This window comes from Heliangelus exortis, chromosome 8 (genome assembly GCF_036169615.1).
Source record: "Heliangelus exortis chromosome 8, bHelExo1.hap1, whole genome shotgun sequence".
Classification (NCBI taxonomy): Eukaryota; Metazoa; Chordata; class Aves; order Apodiformes; family Trochilidae; genus Heliangelus; species Heliangelus exortis.
The window spans coordinates 25,414,611-25,426,787 of record NC_092429.1 but is presented as its reverse complement, the minus strand read 5'-3'; the positions used below and the strand labels follow the sequence as shown (position 1 = coordinate 25,426,787).

General features: G+C 36.0%; 1 protein-coding gene across 2 annotated transcripts in view; it reads left to right on the top strand.

The window, feature by feature from the left end:
* LOC139799275 (BMP/retinoic acid-inducible neural-specific protein 3) overlaps window positions 1-12,177 on the top strand; it is a 191,464-nt gene that overhangs the window by 128,983 nt on the left and 50,304 nt on the right. For both annotated transcript variants that reach the window (XM_071751096.1, XM_071751097.1), the window contains exons 5-6: window positions 3,495-3,600; window positions 6,225-6,461. In XM_071751096.1, the coding sequence (XP_071607197.1) occupies window positions 3,495-3,600; window positions 6,225-6,461 (343 nt within the window). The remainder of the gene's footprint in view (window positions 1-3,494; window positions 3,601-6,224; window positions 6,462-12,177) is intronic.

The following is a 12,177-nucleotide window of genomic DNA, read 5'->3' as shown; positions in this document are numbered from 1 at the left end:
GCCTGCTTCATGTCAGATGGCTTCACACATATTTTGTTACTGGTTCTTAGGGGGTTTTGGTTATTAAATAACTTTGTTCTGTGGTATTGCTTTGTGAGTTCGTGTTCTTTATGGACTGCAGGTCTAGATCTTGCAAAACAAGCATGTAGTTATGATGCTCTTTGTTCATGTGCAGTAATTTCTGGCCTGTGCTAGCAACTTAGCATAATCTTTGCATTTACGTTTTACTTTTCTTTCTCCTCTTTTTGGTGTATCTTTTACTGCACACTTTCAGACCAAACACTGTTCAGCTGTGATCTTGAGGCTAAATCAAGTCATGCTCTTTTGGTTGGAAGATAATTAAAGGAATGCCATCACCTTTCTAATTTTGTTTCGATTGTTTCTGAAGCAGACCATGTAAAATCCTCAGTGATTTTAGTAATCCTTGGATTGAACCAGAAATAATAAATTTGTACCTTTGGTTTTTTTATGCTCTATAGTCTTTGTTACCAAAATGAGTTACCCAAAAATTAAATCCTTGAATTAGATTAAAAAATTTGAGGCTTTCATTCATCAACTACTGAAATTTTTTGATTTCAAATTCTTTCAGATTTAGAATCCTTGTTGAGTAGAACTACACCTCCTTAACTTCTGGCTAGAAGTGCCATCCAAACTCCAAGTTGGATTTTTATTAGTTTTAGTCTTTCTTTTTTATTATATTGGGAATATACACTTCAATTTTCTTCTTAAAACATATTTCCTATACATAAGCTAACAGTACCAGAGCAAAGATGTTGACAGAGGAAGGTTAGGGCACTTGGAAAGTGAAAGAACAAATAACATAAATATATAGATGTTTGGAAAAGATCTTTATTACTGCATCCAGTTGTGGGGCCCCCTTTTACAGGAGGAACATGGATGTAATGAAGTGTGCCCAGAGAAGGGCCCTGAGGATGCTCAGAGGGCTGGAGCCCCTCTCCTATGAAGACAGACAGAGAGAGTTGGGATTAATCAGTCTGGAGAGGAGAAGGCTCTGAGGAGACCTTATTGTAGCCTTCCAGTATCTGAAGGGGCTACAAGAAAGCTGGGGAGGGACTTTTTAGGATGTCAGGGAGTGATAGGACATGGGGGAATGGATTCAAACTAGAGGAGGGTGGATTTAGACTAAATATTAGGAAGAAGTTCTTCACCATGAGGGTGGTGCGACACAGGAACAGGTTGCCCAGAGTGGTGGTGGAAGCCCCATCCCTGGAAGTTTTTAAGGCCAGGATGGATGGAGCTCTGAGCAACCTGATCTGGTGGGAGGTGTCCCTGCCCATAGCAGGGGGATTGGAACTAAATGATCTTAAAGTTCCTTTCCAACCCTGAAAATTCTATGGTTATGGCTTTATTTATAGAGCATTATTTGTTACTATGAGAACAATATTTTATTACTTAACTATAAGAGTAATGATTGTCTGTAAGTCATCCCAAAATCTAACTGTGCTCAGTTTTTTTACATATAGTTTTCCTTTGAACCAGTACATTTGTAATCAGTCTCTAAAAATACATCAAAAAAACATTTAATAATTATTTTGCCCCACTCTGCCTCTTGGCACACCTAAATACACAAGTTCTATCACTCCCATAATCAAAACAGTGGTAGTTTCTACCTATGTCTTCCATAAACCAAATGAAGAATGAAGATGCATGAACAAAAAGGGAAACAATAATTATAAAGCTACTTACTAACCTTCCTTATTTTGCAATTTAAGGAGGTATGAGAATAATAGGAGTGGATAGGAACTGTAAAATTGCCTTTATTGTTTCTACATTTTATGCAAGTTTATGAAGCTGCCTTGCTTTCTTTATAAATGGTTGGAAAGAATAATAATAAACAAAACAAAACAACACTAAAATAGATGGATCTTTAAATAAAGATTTGCATAGACAAACGCTGAGCATAATATTTCATAACTAGGATAAAACTCATAACAACACTCATCCCTCTTTTATTGTCTTCTGGCTATTTATCCTGTTTAATGTAAGTGACAGGCTGTGTTATTGTGCAAACAGATTAGGATCCTCTCTATATGCTGGGGGTACTACACAAAAATGAGGTTTTTGAGTGGAATTTTAGGCCACTTACTGGGAGAGGGAGAGGACTGAAGGGTCACAGGTAAATTCAAGTTGTCATTCCATCCATGTCCAAGACAAATCTGATGCCCTGCAAAGATCTTTGTCCTGATTAAGGATGATTAAGCAAAAAACACGGTAAATCTGGCCCTGGCATAAATATTAAAGACTGCCAAGTGTGTGCAGGGAGGGCACATTCTGACTTGGGCAGCTTGGCAGGTTTGCTACCAGGTTTGGCTGCAGCCAGTGTTGTGTGTCCTCTCCACAGGCTGCTGGCACTGCAAAGGGTCTCCTTCTCCACTCTCAGGAACACTGGTTTAAAAAGACTGAAAGGTGCCAAGGGCTTGGAATAACCTAAGATTTTGTGTTTTCTTTGCAAAAAGTGCAAGAGATCCTGTAAAATGTAAAATTTCAGTGGTTTCAAGATCCAGCTGCAGCTGCCCACTCATGGTAACACTGTAAGAGAGAAACGCAATCCTAGGCAACATGAACATTTGTGAATTCTTTTAGCTACTCTTCATATTCCTTTCAAAATAACATGTTAAAATATCAAGCTTCCTTCTGTTTGCTGTTCAGTGGGGTTGTGTGTGTTGGGAATGAGTTCCTGAATCCCCCATGGTTTGGTTTTATGCTCCAGGAGACGTAGAGCAGAATGCAAAACCTGTAGCAACAGAAAATAGCAGTGGTTGTATTCAAACCTGGGGCTGATAAATACTTTAAGGTTTTACTTAAATTTTTAAAATTTAAATTTTACTTAAATTTTACTTTAAATACTCATTTGACTAACTGACCATTGCCAAGTACAATACTCAACTGTTAAGTCAGACCTCTCCATGTGTCCATTCCATGTTTTAACTATATTTTGATTCTATGGTCATGGATTCTATGACTACAACAGGCAGGATGTCTACAGTTTTATGCCTATCTTAGGCCTTTCCTTGGTGAAATGTATCCCACCAATCCCACCATTATACATACAGCCCATGAAAGATGTTTACTTCTAAATCTTGCTGTTCTACACAGGAAAAGTTACAGTTTTTCTATTATTTCAATAAGGAGTTGCCATGTACAGACGTTTCATCAGCAAAAATCACAGTCTTCATTTTTATAAATGACGTTTATTAAAAACACTCTAATTGTCACAGCTATAAAGAAATAAATAAACTTCAGACTTTTGGTGAGCAAAAATATTTGTAAGGATTCTCTGCAATAGAAATAGCACTCCCTGAGGTTTGTGGGACTTATAAAACATTTGCAGTTAGACTTTTTGTAATTAAATTGAGCTATTTCTGAAATGAACTGCTGGCTGAATTACAGGGAAACTTTATGAAAGAAGCTTCTGAACTCTTCAGTCTGTTTTCAGTAGTATAGCAAATGCTTTTCCATTCCCTTCCCATCAGGTAACAGAAACACGGACTGGTCCTCTTGGCTGCAGTAACTATGACAACCTAGATTCTGTCAGCTCTGTTCTGGTTCAGAGTCCTGAAAATAAGATTCAGTTGCAAGGTATGTAGGTGCAATTTCATTAATTTGTTTTGGAACAGGATGACATTTATCATACAATTTGTTTTTCTTTCTTCCACCTCATAAAAGGTCATTTTTCTAATTTTTGTGTGTGTGTGTGTGTGTGCAATAAGTACATTCTAGACAAAGTGAAGGAAATGTCAGTAACTGGTGTTGCCTTTGAAATTGAAAAAATTTCTGTGCCCATCAGAAAATAATTTGAATAATACTTTTAACATTTTACAGCCCTATTTAGCAGCCACTTGCACACCTTTTAAGCAGCCTGAATTCCCACAGATTCCACCAGGAAAGGAATGACATTTAGTGTGCTTATATAGTCGTTGCTTATACCTCATGCAGTTGTCCCACTGAAACGAATGGAGTCACAGGAGGAGCTGGATATAGATTTTGAAAGACTCTAAATAATTAATTTATAGGCTCCTTTTGGGAATTTTAAGAAAACCTGGAAGACTAGTCATCTTACTTATTAGAAAAAATAATAATAACTATATATAAAAAAGAGAAAAGAGAAATAAAGAGAAAGAAAGAGAAATGAAACGGGAAAGGAAGAAGAGGTATAATTTCTAAATAAATTTTTGATAATTCTAGTAGATACATTTCCCAGCCTGCATATTAGGCATATAAACATTTTTAAAAAGCCATCCATAAGGTCATTAGGCCCTTAATAGTTTTTTCTTCAGTAACTCACACGTGGCATGAACAAGTTGTTATTATTATTACTACGAAAAACCACTAAATTATTTTAAATTCATGTATTTGTGTTTATCTTTCTGTATATACTAGGAAAGAACATGATTCTTAATTTGCAGTTACAGATAGCGATACAATTATCTTAATTTTAAATGTTTTCCATATCAGTTCATAAATCAGTTGGACACATAGTGTGAAGTTGTGGCTGTTTATTATAAACATCTGTGTGGTTTTTTCCCCCCTCTTTCCTTTATCTCTCTCCAGAACAGGTAAAAAGCCATACAGTCATAAAATTATATCAGTCATAAAATGATAACATTTTTTTAAAGAACTTGTCATTTTAGTGAATGCAATGAAATGTCTCCAGAAATAATCTGCCGTTTTTAATGCTCTCCAGCATGTGCATACAGTTTGTCTGTTAAAATTTGGAAAACAATCAGACAGATGCATGCCACTGGCTTGTCATGATGAGAAATACACTATCAGAACTGTGGAAACTATTTAATAATTATCATGGAAGAGTTGAAGAAGACTCAAGGTTATCTGGGATTTTCTTTCATGATTTCAGGGCATTTTACAAGTGTATAACTACACTGAAATGTTTGCTCAAGTAACAGCAGTTTTACAAAATTTGACATGAGGCAGAAGAAAGCAATTCTGATATGACTTTCTACTTGAAAGGGTTATAAAGGTACTATCACAATTATGTACCTAAAAATACACTTAGCCCACTGACTCCATAAAGATTATTGTTGTTATATAGAAAATAACAATAAATAATAAATCAACATTTATAATATACCTTGCTATGGCTTTTTGATTGGTTGATGACTATTGTAGCTAGAACAACTGATACTTGTTAAAATGCTTCTATGTAAAATAGTCATTCCTATCCCTGGAACCACGTAAAAATGATCAAAGTAAGTCTAAATTTCTGGTCATGAATGTTCTGAATTTTGGATTCACCTGCTCTCTGGTTCTGATGCATGAATGTGACATGCAAGACCTCTGAATGTCATGGCACACTTTGCAAAGGAATTTATAACATAGCAGGAACTTTTGCAAACACCATGGGAACATCTAGACTCTGCACTCTTTCCCCATGCTAACCTTTCGTAGATTTAAGAATTAATTTCCTTTCTAAATATTTTACATCCCTACCCATTACATCCAATTGACTGTCCCTTAGCAATTAAAGCCAATGTTATAAGAAATGAAATATAAGCCAAATTCTGTTTTTCTAAAATTTCTGCCAGCTCAATTTTTGCCATTCATCTTACTTTGTCTCTGTAGAATCATGAAGAAATGACTCGAATTATTTGGACAAGCTGTTTTGTATGAAAGGCAATGTGGAAACCAAAACCAATACAGAATGGAAATGTTAACTTTCACACCTCTTTTTCTAATTCTGCTGTCTCTTTACATTGCCTTTCAGGGCTGCTCTCCCTTCATCATCACTCTCAAAATTTGCATTAGCTGCTTGTACCAAGATTATAATTCAGCTTCAGGCTTCCCTGCTGCAAAGCTCTCACTGGTGAAGCTGTTCATTCAGCAGTTCTTTACAAGAAGTTGATGTAATCCTTTCTTTCTGTTTTTGACAATCCCCCTAGGAAGAAATTACACCAGTAAATGTGCTATCTGAAGAACACAGGTTATTAGTTAGTGGAATGGATGTTCTGTACTGAGAGGGAGATGTGAGGAATATATCTGAAATTAATTCTTAAGAAAGGAAATATATGACATAGTGCAAAATCTAGACAGATGTGTAAATTATCCTACAAAAGCCATATAGTTATCTTTAATATCTTTTTGATTTGGTTTGGTGCTTTTTTTATTTTTTTTTTACATAGGTTGGGGAAGCTGCTTGGCTCAAGCATTCCATTCCATTTAATAACAAAATACTTTATTTCCTTCAGGTCTTCAGGTCATCCTGCCTGAGTATCTGCAAGAGCATTTTGTCCAAGCAGCTCTGAGTTATATTGCCTGTAATTCAGAAGGGGAGTTCATCTGTAAGGACAATGACTGCTGGTGTCAGTGTGGTCCCAGATTCCCAGAGTGCAACTGTCCCTACATGGACATCCAAGCTATGGAAGAAAATCTGCTTCGTATAAGTGAGACCTGGAATGCATACAACAGTGAATTTGAGGAATCTGGTGAGATGTTTTATAAAATTTTTGTCTATTTGACTGTATGTCTCAAAAAGTTTTTATACAACAGACTCCAGCTGAAATCTCCAGAATGGTTTGTACATCTAAAGCTACACATACTCCTATGCATCTTGGGTCAAAAGTCTTAATTATTAGAACATTATGATAATTGGTGGTGTTCTCATCTCGTGATGATCAGCTCTCTGTGTAATTACATCAGGTTTTAGGCAGGCTGTGTTAAAGTGTATAAAGCATACTCTATGCTATATACTTCATGGAGTCCAGGGCTGTGAGGCCTTGGTCTCTATTGGACCAAGAAGTGTACTGGAGGAGGCAGAAAGGAATGAGGAACAAAGTCAGGTTATACACTTTATATGGGTATTCTGCATTTTTGTTCTGTAGTTCAGCTGAAACATTGGCTTCATTTCACATCAGTTTTTCAGTGGTAAGTGGTAAGTCAAAGTTTCTCATGTTTCTCTTACTTTTTCTCCAAAGTTTCTACTTTTTACCCTGGCTATCCAGAGATTCCATCAAGCTGACATGGAGAGCACAGCTGGCCCTTGATTTATCAAGTAGATAAAGAGTTCTTCCTGTCATAGTTGGCAACTTGCTTCTTCGTATGATATCTGCTTAAACTGGACCTATCTGTGCTGTCTCTGTGTATAGCTGTGTTTATGCCATATTGGTTTTCTCTAAAGCATTGAGATTTGTTTCACGCATCATTTCACTCGCCCTGATCATCAGAACTTCCAGTTCCACAGAGAATGGGAACTGCAGGTAAAATCAGCTTCTGAACAACTGTTTTCACAACTCACTCACTGAGTGATATCAGTAACAGCTGTCTAGCCAGATGGTGGGAAAAGTAAGGAGAGCTCAGCAGACCTGGGAAAAATCATTGAGAGAAAAAAAAAATGAGCAAGATAAAGAAGAAGCAGAAAAAAAAAAAAAATCACAGTTTTAAATAAGTTGCATTGTAGGAAGTAATCAGTAGGAGAGAGGGGGAAGGAAATTGTCAGTGGTCATGGAAAGACTGAGGCAGAGAAGAAATATCAGTACAATACTTAACTGTGAATAGTACAGTGTGTACATTCAGGTTTTAGAACTCTTCTTTGTTATTAAAGACTGATTTCTTAGGTCAAGGTTGAGCATTTCAAATGGCCCTATAGCATTTAAAATCTGGTTGTGATATCAGTGAGATGTGATGTCTAAAGCTGAGTATGTTTTGTAGCTCTCAGACCCTGGTCACACTCTTGGCATGAGGTTACCAGCACTTACTGTACTTCGTGGAAATTCACAGGCTTCTCTGGGTATAAAAGGATGAATTGTGTTTCCAGTTTTGTACCAAAAATTGCAATTTCCCAATGAATATTTTGATACCCTTAAGCATTTCTGGAGTCATACCATCTTTTGCTTCTTTCCAAACTTTGACAAGTTTATTAACTCTACAGAAGGGCACAGTTTTGTTTACCATATTTTGTCCTATTCGAATGGGATGTGATCATGTTCTGTGACTGAAGAATTTGATGGCACCTACAGAACAGCAATTTTAGTTAAGGTGAAAAAGCATAGGTATCTGAATCTGTGGAGGATTCTTATAGCAAGCTGTATGGGGGCATCACATTTTTTATGAGTTTTAATAGTTCTCAGGTACATGTATAGCCCTATGTTTGGGATTAAGACATAAATGGATAAGAGTTAAATTTCCAGCTTTTAAAAAAGCCTCTTCAGCTATGCTGTGTGAATCACTAAAATGGTGACTTTACATGCAACTGGCAATTCGGTAATTGCTAGTAGGTGAGGTTACTAAAATGTGTGAAATATAGATTATTAACACCATTAAAACATATGTCACACCCACTCTTTAGTCCTTTTAATTATTTAAATATATTTAAAACCCGATCAACATACAAAACACTATCCCCATTCATAGGGAGCTTAGAAAAATCTCTTCTTTTTACTTATAAATTGTTTTACAGAAAGATGTTGATGAAAAGATGAGATAAATAGATAACCTTGTATGTGTATGAGTCTGTATTTTCTTTAAATAAGTTGGCATGTGAATTGTTGATAAATAGCTTAGTCACTGCCCATTCACTCTCCTTATATAAATCAGGTATAAACATCTGAAGAGCTCTTCCAGTACTGTCACTCACAGTCTGGGAGCCTTTCTAACCAGAATGATTACTGATATATACTCTGAAAATCTAGAGCTTGTAAAACATTTACGTCTTGAAAAATACTATTGACAAATATCAACATTATCTGATTCATGTTAATAGGATGTTCTGAGGAGTGCTCTTTATTAAACAAAACTAATGTTTTAAATAGACATTGTATTACTTTGATGTGGCATATATTTTCTTCAGGCTTTGTCTAAATTAGCTTTTGGAAGTCAGTTTTTGAAAGAAGGGTATGTCCTTTTATTCTAATCCACTTATAATAAAAATAAATACTTAGATGAGTAGGCTGAAAGAAGGACAAATTATTTTGTAATTTAGAATCTGAATAAATAAAGGACAGGATAATCCAAAGCAATAACTACTGGCTCATAGTCTTCTAACTGCAAAGGAATGAATTGACACATTATATTCTTTAATGCTATGAATTTGAAATTCAAGTGAAGTTAAATACAAGTGCATTTCTAACTCTTCTGCCTCCCAAGCCCTTTCTTACATATTACAAAAAAGTCCTCTGAATCCAGAAACAAATTTTGCCCCTAAATGCAGCTCTGTAAAACTTACTATGCTCACTTGAGGTCATTTACATTATCTTTGGACAGAATTTACCCTAAAGAGGAAAAAATAAATATTCTATTTAAGATGGCTTATTTACTGCTGCTGTTATCTTGCCTCCTGTCTGTTCAAGATAAAACAACCGAGGAATAGATTTTAAAAGAAAAAAAAATGTCAGCTCTTCAATACCTAAATCCCATTTGAAATCAATGGGTAGCTAAATTTGGTTTGTGTTTTTGAAACTCTTCATCTGAACTTCCAGAAAAAAAGAGAGTGGGGGAAAAAAAAGCAACAGGGCTGCTGTTTCTACAGCTTAATGTGCTCTTCCAAATTGGGCAATTTATACTATTCTATTAACTTTTAAATCTCTTGTGAGGAAAGACAGGGACAGATGGGATTGTTTATCCTGGATCAAAGGGATCTTAACAATATAAATGTATAGTGCTAGGCCAATCAGTTGGAATTGATCTTAAAAATCTTTTCCAAGCCAAATAATTCTATGATTCTATAACTGAAGGGAGGGTGCAGAGAAGATGAAGCCAGGTTCTTTTCTGTGCTCCCCAGTGACAGGATCAGAGCCAATGGGTACAAACTGAAACACAGGAGGCTCTGTCTGTACATCAGGAAAAACTTTTTCACTGAGAAGTGGACCAAGCACTGGCAGAGGCTGCCCAGAGAGGTTGTGGAATTATCCTTGGGAATATTCAAGAGCTATCTGGACATGGGCCTGGGCAAATGGGTCTAGGTGGCCCTGCTCAATCAGAGGTTTGGAGCAGAGATCCTTTCCCACATCAACCATTCTGTTACTCTGTAATCAAAGAATTTTTGTGGTTTTCACATAGGAGGACTCTGGTCTACAGTTTGGGTTTGCAGGTAGTGACAGTTCTCTTCTGAGCAACTGTGACTACTATAGAAGAGATGACCAAACATTTTCTAGTTCAGAATGCGTCTGTCTCTTTTATGGGCAGATTTCATTTCACTCAGGCTCTTCTGGCACCTTTTAACTGCTCAAATCTCATTTTGGAGGACATGTAGCATTATGTTTATTTATCTGACAGTACATTTGGCTGGCTTTTTTCTCTCTGTAGCTGCCCTCCAGCAACACATACCTGATCACTATTAGCTCAGTGATCTTCACATAACCTCTTAATATCAGGGTATGTATTGAGTTCTCAAATAAATTACAAGAGCTACATTAAATTGTTTACTCTGAACCATCTGCTTATTCTTTATCATATCTTGTGGCCTTCAGACTCAGCTACTACCCTTGCAAATCAACAGCTGTTTCCTTATAAAAAATCCATACTAAAGCTGTTCGACCTTTATTAACAAATTTCATCATTTTCTGGAGGCTTTGGCTGAATTAATGGGAGGTAAAATTCTCTCTGAAAACATTATTCCTAGAATCTGTGTTCTTATGGCCAAAAAATATCACCTCTAATGGAATCAAGCAGTGTTTCATTTAGCCTTTTTTTATGTGTATGAAATTTGTAGCCTAAAAGGGTAACTAGAAAATCTAGTTGTCCTGCTGCTATCACAAGTCCCTAAATTTCACTGAGGTTCCAGAATACTGAGTCCACCTACATTTGTTAGATTTTGGCACTGAATCCTCACTAGTATGCCTGTGGCCTGCCTCATCTTTTCCATGTGTTGTTCTTGTAATATTTTCCTGTAGCCATTCTGTCTATTAGGAGCCTGTGTGTGTCCAGCTCCTCCTCTTGCTCATCCTCTCAGGAAAATTTATCTTTCCACTTCAGGAAAAAACACTTAAGGCCTGATTAGTTTCACACAGTAAAGAGAATCCAAAGATTCCTTGAAAACATTGCTGAATTTCATAACTCCTGGTTACAGAAATGTTGAAGATGGCGTTCATGAAGATGTTGTCTTGTTAAACATCACTGATTCTCAAAAATTTTAGGACTCTCTTGGCAAGACATTATCCAAAGAAGCAAAAGTCTAATATGCAATTGTGTCAACCACTGACTGGCAATTTAAAATTTTACAGAGATTGTGACTCACTGCTCTAAAACACATGAAAGGCATGAAGATCTATAGAAACATCCACAGGCTCTGGATTCTGACAGCAAGGAGAGGAAAATGGTCATTCAATGTCTGTACCATACCCTTGGTGTGGTTGACTACTGAGCACCTTTGGAAATCTGGCTGCTATCTTTAAACTGTTTAAATGACAGCAGTTTTCTTTTAAATAATCTTCTCAGTGACATCTAAAAGAAATTTGTAGCAGACCATGCTGCAATTTAGTTTAATTTTTCTAAATGAAAAGGCAATTAAAATAAATAAGGGCATGGATGATAGGGTAACTCAAACAACAGAAGATGGCAAAGTGCATTGTCATGATTTCTTTTTTTATCACTAACATTTATGAGACCTTCTGGAAAAAGGCAAGTAAAATTTTCCATTCAAACATTTATTTTCACATGGCTTACATGCAATGGGAGCTTTTACCAAATGCTGAGCAGTTGGCTTTTTTTTTCCCCTTAAAGGCAATAAAATCTGTTTTGGGATATTCCCTTAGAAGGATTAGAATGAGGAGATGTAAATAAATATTATGAGGAATATTTTCAAAGTGGCTTCAAAATTGAACTTATTCTTTCAAACAGGTAGTTTAAATACAAAATACTATGGGAGTTTAAATACAAATACTAATGAAATTTAGCTTAAATAAAAAATGGTATGGAAGAAATTTTACTGTCGCAGTCAATCTTAAAGATGATTCAGAGAAATGCTGAAATATCTGCTTATTTTAATAACTTGTAGTTTATTAACTTTAGAGATTAGTCTTGTGTGCTTAAACATTCAGCATCAGCTTAAGTACATAAGAGATAGAGCCATCTAGAATCTTGAAGAGCTTGGCCCCCTGAAAACAAAAACTATTTATGCTACCATATGTGTGGCTTCATAGGCATAGTTAAACATCAGAAGTAAACCTGTAAATATTTGGAAATGTGTACTTCTACAGCTTTAAAAGA